Source organism: Podarcis liolepis, assembly GCF_965112155.1.
Source record: "Podarcis liolepis genome assembly, chromosome: 2".
Taxonomy (NCBI): Eukaryota; Metazoa; Chordata; class Lepidosauria; order Squamata; family Lacertidae; genus Podarcis; species Podarcis liolepis.
This window is the reverse complement of record NC_139555.1, coordinates 91385043-91408333: the sequence shown is the minus strand read 5'-3', so window position 1 is coordinate 91408333 and position 23291 is coordinate 91385043. Positions and strand designations below refer to the sequence as shown.

The following is a 23291-nucleotide window of genomic DNA, read 5'->3' as shown; positions in this document are numbered from 1 at the left end:
TTTACAGCAGCTGTACAAACTAAGGTAAAACGCAAGCACTCCCTCTAGCGGCGGCAGCGCTTCCCTTCACGCTCGTCACCAGGAAGGCCGCGCCGAGTTCACCCAAGGGCAACACTCCCGGCCCTCTGATTGGCTAACCGCTTCGGCTGGGTGAAATCGTGGCTCGCCACGTCAGTTCCAAGGCTGTCGTTGTTGCTGTCGTCATTTTCCTTCGACCGCTTCTCGGAAAGGAACCTTATGTGGGCGGGGACGGGCGTGAAACGCCGCGACGCCGTCTCCGCGTGATGACGGCGGCAACGGTGACTCCGACACGGTCCTGTCACAATCCTCCTCCCCATCTCGGCAACACCCCCCTCTCGCGCCTCTTCACACCCGTCGGCCCTTAAAGGAGACGTGTTATTGTTTCGGCCAAGGAGACGTGGGGAGGAGGAGGAGGAGGAGGAGGAGTCTGAGGGGCAGGGAGGCCAGGCGCTTCCCTCCTCCGCGGTCCCCTCCTCCGACAGGCGCGGAGCTTCCGCTTGAAGTATGCGCGTGAAAGGGGCGCGCGGTGGCCGCCGTGGTGCTACCGCCGCTGCTGACGGCTCCGACCATGCAATGGCGGTCGCTGGTCCTGGCGCTGGTGGCGCTGAAGCTGGCCGGGCACGCGCTCTTGTGGCTGGCGGGGCCCAGCCTGGGCTTCTACCACCAGCGCCTGCGGGGCCTCTCCTGCAGCCCGGCGGAAGGAGGAGGCGACGGCAGTGGCGGAGCCGGAGCCTCCCCGCTCTCGGACGCGCGCTGCTTCGACGCCGGCTTGGTCGCCCCGCACTGGGCCTCCTTCTTGGGCAAGGCCTGGGGAGCCGGTAGCGGCGCCGCCTCCTCGTCGCCCCCCAGGAGGGTCGTCGGTGTTGGCGGCGGCGGCGACGAGTACGAGCAGCGCTACAGCCGCGCCTTCCCTCCGCAGCTCCGCGCGCAGCTCCGCGACGCCGCCCGCGGCATGTTCGCCTTCGGCTACGACAACTACATGGCGCACGCTTTCCCCCAGGACGAGCTGAACCCCATCGAGTGCAGCGGGAGGGGGCCCGACCGAGCCGACCCGTGAGTAGCCTTCGCGAGGGAGACTCTCTTTTCCGGGGCTCGGCACCCGCTCTCCTCTGCCCCCCGCGACGCCCGTCCCACGGTCTGGGTGGGGTGCGCGCTCTGCTCGTGCTCAGGGGCACCGCAGTCCAGGCTGTAGGCCCTCCTACTTGCTTCGAGGGGATGAGAGAGAGAGAGAGAGAAAAGAGAATTTGGAGATCGGGCAGGGAGAGGGAATTGGACGTGGTCTACCTGGGCTGTTGGCAAAAGAATGGAGTTAAGAGGGGAGAAGAGGACTTGAGGGTTTTCGGTGGGTGTATGTGAAAACCTTGTCCCATCTGTTTCAGCGGGTGAACTTGAACTCGACGAGAAAGTAAGAGTGGAGCAACTTAGGGACTTAAAGCAGGGAGACTTTGAATCACCTTTCAAAGAGTATTTTCTTTTTGGGGGGTGGTGGTGGAGGGAACAGGTTATGGGATATGCTGCCATAGGCCCTTGGGAGCAAGTTGAAAGGGAGACCATTTGAAGCTGATAGCAACTACCACCTCTGTGGTTTAGGCATCATACAGTATAGGTATTAGTATGTGTTCCCATTTCTTGCCCAGTGCTGGATTTATGTATAAGGTAAACAAGCTATAGCTTAGGGCCCCACTCTCTTGGGGGCCCCCAAAAAATTTAAAGGAAAAACAATATGGATGTACATTTCCAAAATACAGTATAAGATAAAAAAATAAAAAATAAAACCTACATACAGCAACAGAGTTTTGTGTTGTGTAGACTCCTATGATGCAAGTAATGGGTCTTGACAAAGGATAGCTGGACATATAAAGGGCCACATTAACTTCAGTAGCTTAGGGCCTCAGCAAACCTAAATCCTGCTCTGTTCTTGCCCCAGCCGTCTTGTATCGATGTGGAGCTATGACTGTAACTACTGTGAGTGTAAGAACCCTAGGTTGATCTGGGAACCCAAAGGTAGGGATGTATTGATGCTAACTCCAGTTGCAGTGCTAAAGGGAAAACCAACAACAACAGTGTTGAATGGTCCCTGCACGTAGAAATGGGTGGGGAGCAGAGTTTAAGGTGAAAACATGGAGCTTGTTTTTGAGATGGGAAGGTTTGGATTTAGGAGAAGTGAAACTGGCAGTAAAGTTATGGCTGCAGATAGGAAAAGCAGTCTTTCAGAAACAAAACTGAACAGTCACAAGAGCTATGTAGTGACTGCATATGTGTACTCTTTCCAAAGTGCAAAGGTGACGGTTGGAGTGTGACAGCTATTGGTTTCCTCTAGTTTCTTTTATCAGATCTTATTCTTACAGAAGTGTCAGACCCAACTATGTTGCACCCAGTGATGCCATCTTACATGTTGTTTGCAGTCTTAAAAATCGCAGAGTGCTTCAAAAATTGCATGAGCATTGCTTCATTCCTCCTGGGAGGGAGACACAGTCGACAGTGGGGTTTCCCTTGGTTGCAAAGACTAACTTTGCTGCTAAAGCTTTGGTTGCTACTAATAGATTCCTGGTGCCTCTCGGTTTCCTGCAGCTATACATTGTCCTTCCTGTATAGGTCTCTTTCTGTTGTCTAATGGCTACAGGTTAAGTAAGATATATGCAGTAGCAGTTTACTGATTTGTGCAGTTCAGTGATGTGGATTGTTTAACTAACACAACTTCACATGTTTGCTAGTAAATCTACATGCCATATTCTTTATGCTTTTCTGCAAGCTTATTTGTAAGTGAGCCTTGAAATGACACTTTGTAAATAAGATCACAAAAGCTTTTAGTCAACACAGACACACCTAAGGACATAAAGAAAAACCTTCTTGATCAGATCAAAGTCCTTTAATCCTGCATCCAGGGCCTCTCCTGCTCATGATTTCCCAGCAACTGGTATTTGCCTTTGATTCTAGTATGTAGCCATCATCACTAGTAACCGTTTATTGCCTTATCCTCCATGAATTTGTCTAATCCCCTTTTAAAGCCACCCAAGTTCCTGACTCTGCTACTGAATCTGCTGTGTGTCTAAAGTGGTACATTTGTCTGTCCTGAGTGTCACTGGATGGGTTCTAGGATTGTTTATGGAGGTGTAATTCTTGTGGCACCTTCTTCTCCCTATCCTCTTTCAACACACCGCATAATTTTGTGCATTTTATCGTGTCTTCCTCCCTCATCTATTTTTCTAATTTGAAGAGCCCCAAAAGTTGTAGGGGAATTGCTTTAACCCCTAGTCACTGTGGTTGCCTTTTTCTGCACCTTTTCTAATTACGCATTTTTTTTAAAAAAAAGTGTGAATCAGAATTGTATATAATATTCCAAATGTGGTTGCACCATAAACTTGTATAAAGGCAGTACAATATTGGCAGTTTTATCTTGATCTCTAATACAGAATCTACCTCTTTCACAACGGTTACACACCAGCTCAACATTTTAATTGAGATACCCACCACAACCTCAGTACCTTTTTTTCTGCTCACCATTGGTGTGTATATTTTTTGCGGGTATAATTTTTTGCCTTACTATGCATCAGTTTACACTTAAACTGAACTGCATTTGACATTGTCCTGTTTGGAGAAATACCTTTTTGGAGCTCTTTGTGATCCCTTTTTCTTTTTACCACCCTTAATAATTTGACCTGACTGTGCCAGAGTCCAGGTCATTATGAAAAAGCACAAAATGGATCCTTGAGGGAGCCTCACTTCTTACATACATCTGTTGTGAGAACTATCCATTTAGTCTACTTGCTGCTTCCTTTTTTTAAAAAAATGGTTCGGTGATCTATAAGATTATATGTCCTATTATCACTGCTAAGTTTAATCAGGAGCCTTCGGTAATGAACCTTTTGAATGGCAGATTTTGAAAAACATTTTGAATACAAAATAATCCATGTTTTATTGGAATATGTATTGTCAAATAATTGGATTAAATTTTATATAAAAGCCACACTATAAATATAGCCTTCTGCCCAACATCCTAAATTAAGTAAGACAGGTGCTTACACAAAGATGGAATCAATGTGAGCTTGATATTCTGGAATTTGATCAGGATCACAGTTACATATGTGAAGCACATGGGAAAATCAATTAGACCTAGCCTAAACATTATTTGGGGATTTAATTTTGGCTCTTTGCTATGTATCACTTGAACAAATAGGCCTGTGCTAGCAGAGCAATTTGAGCTTAAAATTTTATTTCATATAAAGTTATATAATACTGTGTGGACTTCACCCATTCTGTCTTTCCAGATTATATTTATAATTGCCTGTGTGGCTATTTCTCAACAGATGCACCAGTAAGGAAAATCTAATTTTATGCTTAGAAAGTGCTTTTAGGGTAGTTTTTGTCAGGGTTGAGAAACATCAGAGTAAATCTTAAAGCTTTCATAATGAACAAGCTAATGTTGTCAACCTTTGCCATCTTGTTCAATTTTGAATGGTGCTTTGGGTCCAAAGAACACTGTGTTCTTGGAGAAAGACATCTCTTCTCCAAGACATCTGTTCTCTCTCTTTTTTTTATTTCCTAAAACAAATCAACATATTTTCAAAATATAAGTATCAACTCAAAACTTTAAAATATCTTGAAGTGTTGAACGCTGGTTGTAGACCAGCAATTTGAAGGTTACATTGGTAACTTTATTCCAGTTCTTGAAAAGGGGAAGGAAGCTTAAATGTTGTATTTATAAACATAGCTGCCTACTTTTGTCAAAATAGTCTATATTATGGCTGTATTCATGTTCCTAGCTATTCTTGCTTTGTAAAATCTATTTTCACTGCAAGCAGCTTCTGTGTTTCTTGTCTACCAGTTTTGAGCTACTTCCTTCTCTGACTTTGAGACTTAACTGACACGCAGATGTTTAAATAAAAAAATTCCTTCCAGTAGCACCTTAAAGACCAACTAACTTAGTTGGTCTTTAAGGTGCTACTGGAAGGAATTTTTTTATTTTGACTATGGCAGACCAACACGGCTACCTATCTGTAACGCAGATGTTTGTATAACAGCTTCAAATTTGAGCAATTGTATGGCTATTTCAAGTTACTTTTAGAAAATCATGCATTTCTGCCACATTTTGGGGCCTAGTTAAGACTATAAGACTTGGTTGAAGAATAGAGAAAAGTTAATAAACAAAGATGAGAGAGCTTACTTGCTGTTTTGATTAAATAGTTCTCACAAGGAGACAAGGTAACTTAAACTGAACAGTGGCTTCTCACTTCAGTGGTCGCTGTAGCAAAAACAGCATGCTAAGCTCTGAGTGTATGTATTTGTACTTTCTTTGGATCCCATCCTAATCCCTACATACACTTTGAAAGAAGGAAAAATACACCCTTTTACATCCTTGTTATTGATTGTGTGTCTGAAGAAATAAGCAATTGTGTTTTGATCCTGAGTATATATACCCTAATCCACCCTTCAACAACCTGGTGCCCTCTAGCTATTTTTAACAGCAACTTTTCTCAGCAGCAGACAGCATGACAAAAGGTTATGGGACTTGTAGTCTGCAACATCTGGAGAGCACCAGTTTTTGTTTTGTTTTAAACAGCAGAGTGCTCAGTGAGAAGATGTGGCACAATAATCCTGTCTTTCTTTTTGTATCAAGCCTTATAACAAGAATTATTTTTTAATTTAATTTAGAAAAAGAATGAACAATTTTCTGATGATGTTCTAATTTGCTCATAGTTCAACAAGTATCTGAAGTTGCATCTCCCAGTTTAGACTTGTATATGTTTATTCACTAGGTTATACAGACAGCAGTAAAGCTTCTAGATATTTGTGTCACTTTAATTTCAGGTGTGCCCAGTCCATCAAGTCAAAATACCTAGGCCTACCGTAGTTCACTTATATCCTGTTTCTGACCTTGGTAGACCATGTGTCCTATTACAGTCTTACCTTGGAAGTGAAACGGAATCTGTTCCAGAAGTCCGTTCAACTTCCAAAATGTTCGAAAACCAAAACGCGGCTTCTGATTGGCTGCAGAAGCAATCGGAAGCAGCAGAAGCCGTGTCGGACATGCGGCTTCCAAAAATCGTTTGAAAACTGGAACACTCACTTCCGGGCTTTGATCATTTGGGAGCTGATTTGTTCGGGAGCCAAGGCGTTCGAGATCCAAGGTTGCATCTTTGCCTTACTATGAAAGAAATTGCATATGACTGAATTAAAAGTATAATATGGCAGTAGACTGATTTACTGTAGGAGTGTGCTAATACTGCATCTATGTTATGGGGCCAAGGCTGCAATCCTTTGCGTCCTTAGCTGGGAACATATCCCATTAAATTCTTTAGGACTCTTATCTAGATAATCAAGCTTAGTATCGGGCTACAAGATTTATAGACTACCAGTACATTCTTGAACTAACTTTTAAAAAATCTGATAGAACTAACTTCTAACTGACTTTATTTCAGTTCAAATCTGAATATCAATGATGTCCTGGGAAACTACTCGCTTACTCTGATTGATGCATTGGATACCCTAGCAGTGAGTTTAAAATGTTTTCTAATTACTAGAAAAAAAGAAAAAATGATCAAAAGTAGTTACAACCCCACACATGCACCTCTTGTTTTCCTTCCTTGCCTTGGTTAACACACATGTCTTCTGGGCAAAGACCCATACTATTCAAATCCAGAGTGGAGTCCCTAAGATGGTTGGATGGTGCCTTGTACACCTCCTTCTGGCAACTCCTGCAGCCAGGCTGGTGCCAGATGTATTGTTCTGCTTTCTTTGGACCATATCAGTGAGGCCGAGAAGGAGGTCTTGTTTCGCAGGCAATCCAGGACCTCCATACACACTGCCCAGGCTTGCGCCCTGGGGAGGTCACCTCGTTGCTGTTAATGCAGGAGTTTGATTTCACCCCAGGAGGTGCACTCCATTGTCTCTTGAGACAGACAGGTGCCAACATCTTCCCCTTAGATAACTCCCCTTTCCTGAGTTCTCTTCTGCTGGAAACGGAACTCCCTTATTCAGGGGAAAGGGATCTATTGGCTTCAGTTCATGTCTGGCTTTGGTGATAGTCACAAGCAGTGAGAGATTTGATTATATGTGCCAGCAGACTCTATGGAGCAGAGTGGAGTCAATTGTAAGCAGTTGCAATTGAATGTCTTGCTGCCAGGTAGTTTTCTTAACTGAGGAAGGGTTTTTTTTAAAGTAAACTAATTCTGTCAAGCAAGCTCGATTCAACACATCTAATATTTTTATAACCACCCTGATTATTGACTGTTATTAAGATCCATACCACAGTATACTTTTGTATCATTTTCTTCCTGGTGGAATTACCCCAGTGCCACTGCATTCTGATTATTTTAACTCCATCACCATTTTTATTAGTGTTAGAGCCTGCTTTTAGCTTGGACAAATCACTATAGCTTCTCTACATGGTGTTGTTTAGACAGTTATACATTTAACCCTGGAAGTTGTTTCCTTATACTTTGAAACTTTGTATAGGGCATAGTTTTGTTGCAATTGATTTTTTTTTTGCATAAATCATACACCTTACTAAACAATCACACTTAAATTATGGTGCTTTGTGTTCTAATACTTTGTTGTTTTTAGGACGGTACCTTTTGAGGTCCTGAAATATTATTGGGATTTAGGAAATGTGACAATGGAAATTTCTACGATTTTTAGTATTGCCTGATATTTAATTTTTGTTTTTAAACATTTTAAACAGCTAGTACAAAAACTTGTGATTATGTAATCTGATAATTATGTTTTGCCTTAAAGGTAATGGGAAATTCTTCAGAGTTCCAGAAAGCAGTGAAACTAGTGATAGACACAGTATCGTTTGACACAGATTCAACCGTCCAAGTTTTTGAAGCAACAATTAGGTAGGTTGCCACTTGAAATCTGAGAGCATTGTATGTGAGCACCAACTAAATTTATCACATTTTCAGAAGACAGTTAATTTATGCTTGCTTGCTTGCTTGCTGTCTCACAACATAGTGTAAAAAATTGGTAATTTTGAGTGATGGAAGATAGAATGTCACTAAAGCAAAATAGAGTGTTAAAGAGGACCCACTTGTATTATAAACAAACACCACAGGGAACTGACAATAATTTTAGTCCTCTTAATATTAAACGCCTAGCAATATTTTTTGTACTTACCCCTGAAGTCAAAGCAGAGGAGGACACGCATGAAATTCCTTAGGAGCAAAGTGTAAAACTGTAACCATCTACTACAGAGAGCTAAAAAACTTTTCGCTGTACAGTACAAATGGATTGTGCTGCTGTGCTGTATGAAGGGAGCATGCAACCAACAGTATATCCCTCCCTACAACATCCTCTTTTTGCACTTTCATTTTTATATATATAAAAAACACAGTGCAAGTTGGAGTGCTGCTTTGCATCATGGTGGCTGCCCTTATTAGCAGTGCTATTTTTCTTTGACCAAGCTGTGGGAGGCAGTGGAAGACAGGAGTGCCTGGCGTGCTCTGGTCCATGGGGTCATGAAGAGTCGGACATGACTAAACAACAATTTTTCTAGAAAAAAGAGATGCCAGAACTCACCATGAACGCCTCCCTCATTCTCTTAGAATGGCAAGGATTCCCACCTGAGAGGTGTCAGAACTCAGTTCTGGCAAGTTCCCCCTGAAAAAAAGTCCTGCTGATTAGTCTTTTTACTGCATGCTGTGTGCAGAAGTACTAATGCAAGTACTCCTCAGTTTGTCAGTTAATTTTGTTATAGAACTCCATTGTGCTTAGAGAGCAGCAAACTTGCCACATTCAACTCTGTTTCCAACACCTGCAATTTTAACCACATTCAGAAACTCAAAAGCAAGAAATGTATGTTACCTATAACTGGCAGAATTGAATTTAACCACTGAAATTAACATACCCTTTTCGTTCCTTACCCCTCAGTTGTGACTACTTCATTGCTTAAAGGTTGTCAAGTCTTGCCTTTTTGTGCTTTACCTTTTGTTTACTTATGTTTAGTTAAATAAAAAGAATGTGTCAATGCATTTGAGTCATGATATATCTATTTTGCCTCCTGCAGCTAAGCAAATTGCCAGCATTTTGGCATTGGCTTCTTTATAAGAAAGATAGAGCAAAGGTTTGTAATCTGTTCTAGTGATTATTATTTTTTAATTAAGAGGACTTCCTGTTGAGGGTTTTGAAAAAATAATTGAGAAACAGCAAGTTTATGGATTAGTGGAGATATATAAACCTATCACAGTGATTTGCATCCTGGCTTGGAATTTTCAGTGTTAGCCAATAATTTTCAGAGCCTTTTTAGAGGCTAACTAGATGCTGAAAGCTCAGTTTAGGTCCTGCACTTAAATTAATTAATTCAACTTTACTTGGTATTTCCTTGTTATCTGAGACTACAATCACAGATGTGTGCTTGCTCAGGATATGCAAGCTCAGAATATTGAGTAAATGACAGCAGATTTTCTGAATTCTGTGCTGGTAGACAAAACTGATGTGAAATAGCTCAAGAAGCAGATTAAGATGCTCTGCATCTTACATTTTGATCTTTCAGTTGAAGAGTATAGAATGTGGTTTGGGCCCAAGGCCTAAATGTCTCTCTTAGCCAGTCCTCGCTTTGCCCATGGAACTTCCTTCACCCCTTTCCCTAGGCCACATCCCTCAGTGGCCCTGCTTTGCACCCCAGGTGTTTTTTGCCTGACTAGTATGTGTCCTTGAATTCTCATGATGACCCTTGCTTCCATGGATGGAGGTGATTGGAACGTTGCCCAGGACGGTTGCAGCGCTTAGACTGAAAAATGTTCCCCACTCCTGAAAAAAGCTAATGTTCTGTTTGCTCTTCAGCTTGAACCTAACTTTGATAACTTGATATGCTGTACATTACACATAATGTAGCAAATTATATATTGTCTCCTTTAAAACTTATCTCTTACAGGGTTTTGGGAAGCTTGCTTTCAGCCCATATCATCATAACAGATGCCAGGCAGCCTTTTGGGGATATGACTATTAAGGGCTATGATAATGAGCTCTTGCATATGGCTCATGACCTGGCTGTAAGACTGTTACCTGCTTTTGAGAACACCAAAACAGGAATTCCTTATCCTCGGGTAAGTGTGCCATGAAGAACGGTTTTCATGGAACCTTCTTTAATACTTCATTCTACTTTCACTTGCTGGGGCTAGATGGGTCTTAAATATTAAACATAAGGCTCGCTTTTTGAAAAACTAGATTGGAATATCATCCACGTATAGCAGCTTTGTGGAGGAAGTAATGCCTTTCTCAGCACATCTGTGTTTACAGGCCTTGCTTTCTCATGTTAAAACATACAGCCTGACAGCGGAAAATATCTTTGCCCTCACTCTAAAAATCTGCTGTCAAAATCAACTGCTTTAATGGATGCCCTAGGTCAGCTGTTGGTTCCTCAACATGACTGCGTTCCTGGAGCTGTTCCATGTTGAAGATTTTGCAGTGTCTGACTTGGTCTTTTGATGGCTGGGTATTTACATGCCTAATGTTAATCTGGATACTCCTTTAAGACAGATTCCCTGTGGAATATGATGCAACCTCATGACAGAACACTGATGAAACACACAAGTCACTTTATATTTGTCCTTGATTATCAAGGGGGTAGAAATGAAGGAAGCAAAAGACAGAAATATAACTGCTTGCTTTTCAAGAAATGAACATTTGAGCCTTCTTATCTTTGTGTAGGTAAACTTAAGAACAGGAGTTCCTTCTGGCAGCAACAATGAGACCTGCACTGCAGGAGCTGGATCCTTATTGGTGGAATTTGGAATTCTTAGCAGGCTTCTGGGCGATTCCACTTTTGAATGGGTTGCCCGCCGAGCTGTGAAAGCACTCTGGAGTCTAAGGAGCAATGACACTGGACTATTAGGTGCATAATAGGTTTATGGGTCTTGCATAATTAACAGAATTTGTTAACAGTAATATAATCCCGAAAAGTTACTTATTTAAGGTCTTTATATGCTGCTTTTCAAGTTACTTATTTAAGGTATTTATATGCTGCTTTGCTTGACTTACAAAGCAAAGGCAAGCTGCAATGGGTGGAAGGCAAGAGTTTTTTTAAAAAAAATCAGATATCTCTCTCCCCTGCCCCCCAGCAAGGTAGGGGAGCAGTTGTGGGAGGCAAGATGGTACTTGCATAGTTGTGATAGCTTATGCCACTGAACTAACCACAGCACCATTTGTATGGTCGCACTGGGACCTTTGTGCCCAATTGTCTAAAAATCCTCCATTATATTAGGAATAAATTTTTACTTCAACGCTAGTGCATCCGATGTTGGCCTTTGAGCAGTGCATCATAGATAGGCTTATTTCAGAATCGGGAGATGGGATTGTCTGGGATCCTTGCTGCATGTACACACAATGGAATATACATTAGATGCATACTGTGTGAAGCCACCCTAATTTAGTGAATGATTATCTCTGCAATAATGCACCACGGCAATGTTACAGAAACACTCAAATATGGGTATTGATTGCTGCAATATATTCACCTGGTGTAGAATGCAGCTATGTGCACACGTGATGATGAAGATGGGATTCTGTACAACTAATTATTTGTGAACTGTGCTGTTAGTCGTCTAAGCCCTGTTCTGTTCTCAAAGTTTGTTTTTAATAAAACCTTGTACTTTCAGTGCTTCACATATAGTCATACCTCATGTTACGTCCACTTCATGTTATGTTTTTTCAGGTTGCGTCACGTGGCAACCCGGAAGTACCGGAAAGGGTTACTTCCGGGTTTCACCACGTGCGCAGTAGCGCTAAATTGTGCTTCGCGCATGTGCACAAACACCAAATCATGCTGTGCACATGTGCAGATATGGCGCTTCAGGTTGCAGGCTTTTCACATTGTGAACGGGACTCCGGAACGGATCCTGGTTGCAAACGGAGGTACCACTGTACTTTAATGAACATATAGTCCTAGAATCCTCTTGAAATGATTTGGGAAGTCCAAGCTTAAAGTCCCCTTTAGGAGTGCTTGTATTGGCAGACTGTTGAAGGAGATCCGCTAACACGCAAGCCACAATTTTATTTTTAAAAGACAATGCAAAGGGATCTAGCTTTCCCATACTGAATGTTTTGCATCCAGACTTTTGTTTTGGGTGTAATGCTTGACTTCTATACTGATGTCCTCTGGCTTTTGAGATTGTATACGCTTTATTGTAATTTCTTTCATGTTATACAGGAATTTTATACTACATTGAGCATTATCAGCCAAGCAGTGTATAAATGCAACAATTTATATAGCTATTCTTGGATAATCTTTGTCTTTGTGTTTACTTTATAGGCAATGTTGTGAATATTCAAACTGGCCACTGGGTTGGAAAGCAGAGTGGTTTGGGAGCAGGATTAGATTCCTTCTATGAATATCTTTTGAAATCTTACATCCTCTTTGGCGAAAAAGAAGATCTAGAGATGTTCAATGATGCTTATCAGAGTATTCAGAACTACTTAAGGCGAGGGTATGTTCCTTACATTACTATCTTCAGGGGGATGTAAAACTTGCCTGGGCTGGTTGGAACATGGAACATCAGTTTCCTTAAGAATAATTATGTGTTCCTCTGATGTACACTTAAAAACTGTGATTATTACTACAAACTAAATTGACACTTACTGTCTACCTTCAAATTCTTCTGCAAACCCATGTTGTTGTTGTTCAGTCTTTGGCATAACCACTTAATCCCCATGCCCTACTTGTAATTAGATGTGTACAAGCAGATTTCTGCTAGTGCAATGGGACTTCACCTTCCTCTCCCCATACCCCATACCCCACTCAGATCTGTTCCAAAGAGCCCCCCAACCTCCAGGGAGGAGGAGTGGAAGGTAAAATATTGTTGCGTAAGTGAAAGTCAGTTACACTCCTAGGCAGATAGTTTGGGTTGCAACCTTAAGTATACAAAATTGAAATGCTTTCCCCCCCTCTTTACTCCTCTCCTCTTAGCTCCCCTTCCTTGGTTTCCCCGTGTCAAATCATTGATTGTAAGAACTCTGGACAGGATCTGTCCTCCATATAGTGCCATCTACTCTAACATTATAGTAACAGTGATGTGGGGTGGAAAGTTTCCCGGTGCTTCTATTTTCCATTTCACAGGAATGTATGCTAGTTACAAATACAGTATAAGTCAGGTTTCGCAGTTTCAAATGTGTCCAGCTTTGTTTCCTCAATGTAAGTAAAATAAACATGTTAATTGGATTACTCTCTAAAGCACTGGAAAATTTTCTAATGTACACTGGAAAACTTTTGTGTTGGGGGAAAGAATCCAAAAAAATGATCCAATTAAAAAATAATTCTATTAAATCCACACCACATTATTATAATCATGCTTAAACAATACACAGTGATAGCTTTATACTAAGCTACCACCTGCTTAGTTTTTGCTATAATCTCCGAGATTGGGTGACATCAGAGGAGTCAAAGCTGTAGCATGTTTGAAAGATTTCACAAGCCTTTAAACTCATGTGCACTGTTGTAGGTATGCTGTACGTACACTTTCTCGGCATAGCCCTCCATCCTGCAAGTAGGGTTATAATGGTGAACTACACTGTATGATTGTTATAAACTCCATATAAGGTTGGTAGAGGGAGAAGAGGCCTCTAACTTCCAGCCAGGGAATAACTTTACAGAGAACTTAGTTTTGCTTGTGTTCACTGGATGGTGGGGGTTTGGAGGAATGTATAAATCTCACTTTATTTGTTAGTGTTGTAGAGCAGAAAACAACATTTTATTCATTCACCAAAAGGCTCAAACTCTGGCATCTGTCCTTTAGAAATTTTACAAGGTATTTTAAAAGTTATTTGCACGCAAATTGACCCATGCAAGATTTTTTTAAAAAATAAATTTATTCCCCAGACTCTAAAAAACTCCATCTTCTTGCACAAAAAATCCTGCACTTGTCTAAAGTTTGTCAGGTTTCAATCTCTCAGAGGGAACAACTGTGCCTACACATTTTTATCTATTTCTGTCAAAAAGTTTTTAAAAAGTTATAGCTGTTGGTTGATTTCTATGCTGTAGTTAGAGGGGTCATACAAAGGCCAATTTTTGATGAGAATTTGGATCTGGGCCAAAGCGGGTTGTGGTCAAGGTGGTCCAAGCTGAAGCAACCCGCTTTCTGAGGTGCTGAAGCAGGAGCAAAATGGAGTCTTGTCTTCTGTGTCCTTCATTTGTACATATAATGATAAAGCATATTGTTTTGAATCAAACATTGCTTTTTATTCCTTTTAGGAGAGAAGCCTGTAATGAAGGTGAAGGGGACCCACCACTCTATGTTAATGTAAATATGTTCAGTGGGCAGTTGATGAACACATGGATTGATTCTCTTCAAGCTTTTTTCCCTGGGCTTCAGGTATTTTCAATTTGGTGAAGAAAGTATAGAAAGCTTTGCAAAATGTGTACTATTAGGAGCTCAGCCTCCCAACATAAAACAGATTTTGTTGGTCCTTTCTATAAAACTAGCATCTGGTAGGAAAGACTCCCCCATATTCAGTTCTGATCTTGCCTTGCACTGTGCAGTTGACTTGCAAGTGTGGGTACTAGTCTAACAGCTGGAGCTAAAATGCATATGTATGACCATACAGATTCCAGAAGTGCAATGTTAGTATCATCATGCGGGTGGGAAGTGAGACAGCCGGTGCCTATTCCCAGGGCATTAATTTGCCAGCCGGCTGCTTAGCACTTAAGATGAAACGGATGTTGGGTGGTAGTGGTACAAGATAATCACAAAAGGGTTTGTGTGTGAAGGAGATACTAAGGTTCCTTGACCACTGAAACCTCCAGTAAAACTGGTTATGTTCCTTTTGCAGCAAAAGGTATGTAGCAATTCCGCTGCTACTGCTGCTGATTGAATGTTACATGGAGTTGCACAGTACAGCATGCGCCTAATACATAGGTTTTCCCAGTTGACTTTTATTATTTGCTTGGTGGTGTCTGGTCCAAAAGCAGCTAAGTGCTTTTATACGTTTCAAAAGTCAGAGTTCTTTTGCTGAGCTAATGTTTGCTACACAATTTTAGAGCAGCGTTCCTGATAACTGATTTATTGGCTGGTGCTTTTCCTGGCCTAGGGAGACTGACGATACTATGAAGGAAATTGGTAATGTTGCTGTATTATTACCAGTGAGCTGTCCTACATTATGCAATTTTGCTGCTTCTCAGGTTTTAATAGGTGATGTAGAAGATGCTATTTGCCTCCATGCATTTTATTATGCCATATGGAAACGATATGGAGCTCTTCCAGAGAGGTACAACTGGCAGTTACAGGCACCTGATGTCCTCTTTTATCCCCTAAGGCCAGAGTTAGTAGAATCTACATATCTTCTTTATCAGGTAGTAAAGGTTTTTTTATATATAATTGTCTTAATGAATGTATCCTTGTATTTTAGTAAAAACCTTTTCAACCGTTGCTGCTGCTTAAGAGGTGTGGTCTCAATATACAGTTACATATTTTTGGACTGATTCAATCCATTCTTTTTGAGAAACACTGATTTAAGGGAATCATTGGTTTAAATTACATTTTGGGCTCCATATTTGGATATGGCAATCAGGATCCAAAGAACTGGTTAACTAATTTAGTTTTTCTTGTGTAGAGGGTGTGGGGCTCACCTCCTCCCTCGATGCTAACATTTGAATTGGCATAGTGGTCCACTATCCAAACTCTGGAAACTTGTTTAAATTCTTATTAGTGAGAACAAACTAGGATTAAACTATGGTTTTGCATCTGGTTTGTTTACTTTCTAGTGGCTGAACTATTTAGCTTTACTAGTGTTTGAGCCTTTATTTACATGGCATTGCATAATTTCTTCACACTTATTTCCTTCCTTTCATTTAGGCAACAAAGAATCCCTTTTATCTCCATGTAGGCATGGATATTCTTCAGAGTCTGGAGAAGCACACAAAAGCAAAGTTAGTTTTCAAACTAAACTTTTAATATCACCTTGTGCTTAGCTATTGGAAAATATAGAGACAAATGGAACCTTTTATTTTAAGTTACTTGTGAAGTTTCTTCTGAACTGAGCTGCATGTGGCAGTTAATACAAATATGCTTGCTTCCTTTGAATTAATTTTAAATCTCTTATCTAACGGGCATGTGAGCAACCTCTTTGCTTGTAAACAACAGAAACGCTATGGCTTGGATCCCAGTGCTCACAAGAGATGTTTGAAAAACCTGTGCTTCAAGTGTTAGCCCCTATGTTGGATTTGCAAATCTCACTTTATTTTGTGTGTAGTACTTCTATATTGCCTACTAACCAAGTTTCTTGAGGCGGCAGCTTACAGTGCATTCAAAATACATGAGTTATAGGGAGGAGCAAAGGTGTTTATAAGCCTCTCTGCTGTTTTCAGGTGTTCAGTTGACATGCTGCTGCTGAATTTCTGGGCCACAAGCAGGTCTTAGAGGAAAAGAAAGCAGTCTGGCATTAGTCCCTTACAGAGTGGGGTTTACTCACTGGGTTGCTGCTGCCTCTTACGACTGAGAGAAGTTTCATAAGGAGTCATATGGGTGAAGGGAAGAGAGTTCAAACGAGGAAAATATTTCCCAGCATGCCCATGGCTTTAGGCATGAAGCTCTTTAGTTGTCACTGTGCCATAACACTTCTCAGCACCCTCTCGCCATCTCCTCCTACTACCAGCCTGAATTATGGAGAGGAACAAGCTAATGGTTGTGGGATATTTGTTCTAATGGCTCTAAGAGGCACTGTGTTGGTGAGATATTAGAACAAAATCTGCTTGTTGCTCTTGGGTCTGCTACTTGACAGAACAGAGTTGCTCCATCAGCAGTAACTAGAAGAAAGCTAAGAATAGCAGTAACTTTTAGAATACAATTAGAATCATAGAATTATAGAGTTGGAAGGGACCATGAGGATCATCTAGTCTAACCCCCTGCAATGCAGAAATCTTTCACCCAATGTGGGGCTTGACTCCATGACCCTGAGATTAAGAGTCTCATGTTCTGTTGACCAAGCTATCCCTCTCTGGGCTTAATTTCTTAAAACATTTGTGGCTTGCTAGTGATAATTGAGGTTTTTAAAATTTATTTCAGATGTGGCTATGCTACTCTGCACCATGTTATAGAGAAGTCCAAAGAAGATCGGATGGAAAGCTTTTTTCTCAGTGAAACATGTAAATATTTGTATTTGGTAGGTATTCTTTATGGTCAGCCTTGGGGCTTTCTGTTTTAAAATAGGCTTGTTCACTAGAACTGAAACTAGCAACAAGTGGTGGGCCTGCTTATAATGAGTCATAGGGGTGGTGTGTTTACACACACACACACACACACACACACACAATGTTTTATAATATAATCTGTGTATCTAACACGTTGTCAGTCAGAGTCTGTAATAAATATGTTATACTGGTAATCTACATATTCAAAATACATTTTATGGCACCTAGCTGCAGAGTAACCTGCGTCCTGATCTGTGTCAGTTTTGCAAACGTGGTGGTACTGCATTGCTGTTATATATTATGCTAAATGTGAAACATTAAAAATTCTTGTTTCAGCTTTTTGATGAAGAAAACCCTGTGCACAAATCGGGCAATAGATATATGTTTACTACAGAGGGGCATATAGTATCGCTGGATAAGCGTCTTCGTGTTTCACTGTGGCAAGATACTTTCCCCGAAGAACAGAAGAAGACTGAAAAGCTAAAGCCAAATGAACTTAGAGCAATCAACTCTACTTCTAATGTAAATATAAACCAGTTCCAGTTTGGGTATAGTAGTTGTGTACAGAAATAGGGCATGCAAACAATTCTGCCCAGTTAAGTAAGCATTTTGTAACTAGTTAATATAGAGTGTCCTGGGGGTGGGGGGTGGGAAAGAGTGCTTGCTTAAAGAGAAGAGGATATCTGTTTTTTCAGCAAATATATCCATGGATGCGGCTCAGATATATTATGATGGCAATTGCAATATGTATTTTTCCTGTAAAGAGTTTCTGTTTTGCTGAATAGGAATGATCTTATAATTAGCTTTTGAGGGGGTGGAGAGGATCAGAAACCCATTTTAGAATCTTAGGTTCCAGCCTGCAGGGACCTAAATCTGAAGGTTTTTTTGGGGGGACAAACTTAAGTGTTCAGACAACCTTTGTCCAAGTATTCTCCAAGACATATTTGTTTCATACATATAAGTGTTGCTTGTCTTTCTAGACGAGGGTCAAGATGCAATAGCAGATTAAAAGCCCAAATGTTCAGAAAGAAATGAGATCTCAACAACATAAAATTTCTTTTAGACACTATAATTCATAGTCCTTGCCTGAATTTGTTTAATGCACAATTCTGCACCCTTCTTGAATGGTTGTGACTAGAACCACATGAGACCTAGCTCCGAATTTTTCAGAAACTATGTAGATACTGTATTCATTTGGTTGCATCATGATCACACAAATACACAGGGGTGGCAGTGATCTACCCCCTTTTTGGGGGTTCAGGTCAAAGTTGCTGAGCTTTTTTTAGGGGAGCCAAAATTGTTTAGCTTCTTTAGGGGGAGCCTGTGGTCTAATAGTGATCTACTACAGTGATCTACCGGTAGATCATGATCTACCTGTTGGACGTGCCTGGAATACAGTAATTGTCTTCGCCATCCAGTTGAACTCTGGGGCGGGGGGCACATTTTGGTTCAGGTAGTCAAGAAGATGCTTTGTTTAATGCAGTAAAGCCAAGTTCACTCATCAGTTTTTTCCAGTGGTAAAAGGGAGCTTTGTGTGCATGACCAAGAATAACAATGGGTGAGCTGATGTTCCTGGAATGTAGCAGTTTAACAGAGATATTCTACTTGTTTCTGTAAAGCCACCAGAGTTTTGGATAGGTCTGAAGGCAAACTATTTGAAGGACTATTTCTCACACTTTGTAAGATATGAAGGTGTCGAGTAACACTCATCATTTAAGTATGCCCATTCCCTTACTTCTGTTAGGAACAGTATCTGATTCTGTCATGTTGCCAAGTAATGCGTGGTGTGAATCTTGCCCTCCCATCCAAATGGTACAAGGTTCAGTCCTGAAAAGCAAGCTGCTGTGAACTTCCAACTATTAAAAAACGTCTCCTTCTGTTTTGCAGTGCAACAGAGTACCAGATGAGAGGAGATACTTGCTGCCTTTGAAGAGTATTTACATGAGACAGATTGATCAGATGGTGGGCTTGATCTGAACATCTCTTCATATGGAGTAATCCTTAAGGCACAAGGCAACATCTTGTTCTGAAGATGAGTCTCTTGAGCCACATAGCTTATAGCAGGTGCAGGCATTTAAATAGCCACTCACTGCAATGAAGGATTCAGTTTAAAGATGGAAAGAGGATCCCGTGCTAGACTCCAGTTGTTATCACTGAAATACTGTCAGATGTGGCATATTTTGCCTAATGTAAGCTACGTTATCGCATGTGAAACTTTGAAGCTTGTATTTCTGAAAAATACGTGATAGACTAAGGTGACCTTTTAAAAGGACTGCAAGTATCTTGTATCAGAAATGCTGTTTTGCCACATCTCTTAATTGCATTCTAAATAAGAATGTTGGAGAGAACCTATATATATTTCTTATTAAAAAAAGGGTGTGTGTGGGGGGGGGGAAAGGGAATGTGCAATTTCTCTCACCAAGCTTAATTATTAGATTATTTAACTAGCAATAAACAATATTAATTATTGCTCAGGTAGGAAAAAAATCCATAGGTTCTGGTTTACTCGGTGTCTTGCTGGAAATGTCCTAATTGAAATGCAGTTTGTTGTAATATCAGCCAAGATATTGCATCACTGTGTTTAGGACTAACATCTAGGCTGATGTTGAAAACAGTGTTCTTAATTAGAATTGCACATTCAAGGGTGTATGGAGTTTACTAGTTTCTGAAACCAGTAATTTTTAAAAGGTGCCTTCTAGTAGGTATAAATGCACAGAGCCACTCATCTGATACTTTGTATTGCTGATTTACCAACATTCACAACATTATTCTGTTTATATTCATCTCCTGCTTTGTGCCTCTCTGGGAGATCTTCCTGAATCTAAGTATTTACATTCCTTGTAGTTGTAATATGTAAGCTTTTTGAGCTAGTGCCTTCTTAGCTGTTTTCAGAACAGAGGCAAGGGCTTGAGCTGTTCATTTTCCAGAAAGAAATAACCTTTAAAAAATCATTTATAACTATTGTACTTTTACAATATAAAAGATTAACATCCCAAGTAGTGTTTGAGGGTTGTACACTCTCCTTTCACGTTTACTGTGAATTGAGTATTTACAGGTGATTATTGCCCCTTCTTGGGGCATGTATTTTACATATACATATAGCAGAAGAAGTAGAGAGAGAAGCTGATCCTCAAAGATGTTCTGGCCTTTGATTCCCATTTTAATTCCTGTGACAAGAATATTCATCATTTTTGAAGCAACCAAAATGGATATAAGATGAGGCCTTCCTTTGTTTCTGATGAACAAAGCCTTTCTTCCATACCCCAGTAAGGTTGGGAAGTTAGAAGAGAGTATCTGCCTGCCTTCAGGAATATAATTTAAACCCACTTGAGGATTCTTACAGTAGATTGAAATATGATTATTGATCAGCATTTTCCTCTTTGAAAAGCGCAATACATCTTGGATCAAATTTTACCATGCATTGTGTACATACCAGTTTCACTACCTAGCCTAATCCAGTTCATAATATATGTTTGCTTTCACAAAACACATTTCAAATACTACATATTTATCAAATAAATAATTAGGGCTTGCTTAATCGCTTTGGCAAACAAATGAATCTCAGGGATCTCAAAGTAGGCTTATGTTTGCCTAGAAGATTTTGTGTTTCACTGTACAGCCTTTCTTCCTATTTTCTCAGTGTTGCAATTTGTAAGAGAGAGCGAACAGTTCAGAATCCTCTGGAAGATTAAAATCCTATAAAAACCATGATACCTCTATAGGTGAGACCAGATCTTAATGGCCTTCTTTTTTTCCTCCAAAATTATGCCTATGATGTTTGACCTAGTAGCTGACTTTTCAGGTCAAGCAACACTTCCTGAGTTGCGAGGAGAGCACAGGTGAAAAAAATGATTGGGCTTTTTGACCAGTTATACAGGGCTGGCATCATCTAGTAACCCTCAAAGGAGAGCATGTTAGCCGTTCACAATTAGAACATTTGTTTTAGGAGAGAATGTGTGAAGCAAAAAAGCTGAAAACTTCAACATTGGCTGGAATCCATAGAGCAGTTTATGCAAAGTACTTTACTAGCACAGTGAATTTTGCTATTGTGCCCAGTTGGGCCCCACCCCAGTCATGAACTGCTTTTGAAACAGAGTATTTCCAAAGTTGTTGTTGTTGTTGTTGAAAAAAGATCCTGGCCATAAGCTGTTGATGTGATGAGAAATGCAAACTGAAACAAGTCAGTTTATCACTGCTATAATCATGTTGTCAACAAAGCATGCTGTCACAAGGTATGTATGTGTCTGCATAATGGGGTCGACTGGGTGTGTAACTTTTTCGGCATGTCCACATTGGCGCTTATGACTATGTGTAGCCTCTTTGATGCAAATTGCACGTTTTGTAACTCAACTTAGGAAAGTTTGTGCCTACTAAAATGTTGGGTGTCCAAATGGTGACTTACAGTTTGGCTTATTTTTCCAAGTAATGTGTTTCAGATGTTTGCTTTTTAAAAAAACAACAACAACCAGACTACTAGAGTTCTAAAGGCTTAAGGGCACTTACAAAACACTTGTACTTCTAGTCAAAATAGTATAGTTCTTTCCCATGTGATTCAGCCAGCATTTTGATTGGTTTTGGTATGGATAAAATCTCACATTGAGAAGATTGTATCTGTCCTTAGTGACTGGTGTCCGAGGCCACTCATAGATGCTAATATGTGCTGTGAACACTCAAACAGATCCCTGATATTGACATAGATTGCACTGTCTATGGGGATATGAAGGGACTAGATCAAATTTCCAAGTGAAATATTGAGATTTGCAGTCTTTCAATATTTGAAGATTACCAACACTGTCCTGTAAAATACCTTTTATTGTTACAAAATGTGTCCAGTTTCTTCTGTTGCAATATTAGTGTTAAGACCAATTCTTAAGCGTTGCTTGGATAACTTGCCAATTCACAAAACCAAACTGAATTTCTCACCATAATGTGCAATATGTGTTTTTTTTTCCCCTAGCCTAATACGGCATTGTTACAAAATGTATTTAATAGGGTGAGGGCGTTACTGTTTATAAAGGATCAGATGTTCTGGAAAATGTAACGCAGATTTTACATTATAATTTGTATTAAATACTATTTCTTAATTCTGTGGTGCCTGACTTTTCTGGAGTTTTAACAGAAAATGATATGTGACTGGAGGACCCTGTGGAAGAGGGTGTTTCATTTTCTCCGTAATGTGTAAGACTGGGCAGTTTTCACCCTTTACAGGCTTTAAATGTTGGATGTCCTCATTTGGACACGCTGTCATGATGCAACTGCAGAAACCTGTCTTATATTTGTCTCATTGAGCTTTATGCTGTCACCAGGTGACTTGAACACCTAAACCCAAATCCATTGTTGCTGCAATCTAGGAATAGTATCTCCTGTGTGTGTGTGTGTGTGTGTGAGAGAGAGAGAGAGAGAGAGAGAGAGAGAGAATCCTGCTAAGTTTAAAAGGATAGGTGCAGCTGTTTTTTTCCTGCAAGCATTTACAGTTTCAGGTAGCTAAAAAGGATTTGCTTGAATCTACCCTTATTTTATGAGCATATGCCATAGAAGTACTCCTAGGTATGAAACCTGCCAAATTAGGCAAATGCGTCCAGGGCTTTTGTACTAGGCGCTTTTAAAAATTGATGGGGTGGGGGGAGACCTAAAAGGATTTGCTTCCCTTTCCTGTGGTTTTGTGGGCAATGATTTTATTATGAAAATGGATTATTTTGTAGAGGTGCCTCGAGGAAAGCAAGCTGCAAACTTTCAGAAAGGATGAAGGATAGGAGAGTTGGTGAATTGGGAGTAGGGGGGGGAAAGCTTTAGGCTTGTTTTCTGCTCAGTTGGTATCAAGAGTCATGGAAACTAAGTCCAAATATGATTTGATTAGGGAGTGGATGTGGGGGCATCTAGGACAGAGGCAGAAGGATTTCAGTATTCAACATCTTCCAAGCAAGCACGATTAACTGAAGTAGCAAACAGCACAGAACAGATAAGAACAGGATACATAATTTCTGTATCCCCTTCCCAAAGCACTGAGATTGGAAAGCCCTGGTAAAATAATTCCTTCTGATTAGAAACGAGGCCAGTCAGTCACAAAAGAGCTTTCCATCTCCCCACTTCCTTATCTGGCAAGCTGGAGATGTTTCAGTTTTTGCAGTTTGTTAAAAACGTCTGAATTGCAAAA

The 23291-nt window shown here is 40.6% G+C and overlaps 1 protein-coding gene across 2 annotated transcripts; it reads left to right on the top strand.

Annotated features, from left to right (window-relative positions):
• The first annotated feature begins 173 nt into the window (after window positions 1-173).
• EDEM1 (ER degradation enhancing alpha-mannosidase like protein 1) lies at window positions 174-22221 on the top strand. Of its 2 annotated transcripts, none has more exons than XM_083490638.1 (12): window positions 174-1074; window positions 6441-6513; window positions 7756-7859; window positions 9893-10064; window positions 10669-10852; window positions 12269-12443; window positions 14204-14324; window positions 15131-15301; window positions 15804-15877; window positions 17013-17109; window positions 17474-17659; window positions 19025-22221. In XM_083490638.1, the coding sequence occupies exons 1-12, from the start codon at window positions 590-592 to the stop codon at window positions 19112-19114; spliced, it is 1932 nt and encodes a 643-aa protein (XP_083346764.1). In that variant the 5' UTR covers window positions 174-589; the 3' UTR covers window positions 19115-22221. The 2 variants fall into 2 exon arrangements, 1 of the variants encoding a protein (XP_083346764.1); XR_014522818.1 differs by having other exon boundaries at window positions 258-1074; window positions 17013-17092.
• The last annotated feature ends 1070 nt before the right edge of the window (window positions 22222-23291 follow it).

What these genes read in the sequence shown, in the direction of transcription:
- EDEM1 (XM_083490638.1), top strand. Translation starts at nt 590, where the DNA reads ATGCAATGGCGGTCGCTGGTCCTGGCGCTGGTGGCGCTGAAGCTGGCC. An exon ending in GGGCCCGACCGAGCCGACCC is followed by an intron (nt 1,075 to 6,440) that starts GTGAGTAGCCTT and finishes ACTTTATTTCAG; the next exon opens with TTCAAATCTGAATATCAATG. An exon ending in GTTTTTGAAGCAACAATTAG is followed by an intron (nt 7,860 to 9,892) that starts GTAGGTTGCCAC and finishes TATCTCTTACAG; the next exon opens with GGTTTTGGGAAGCTTGCTTT.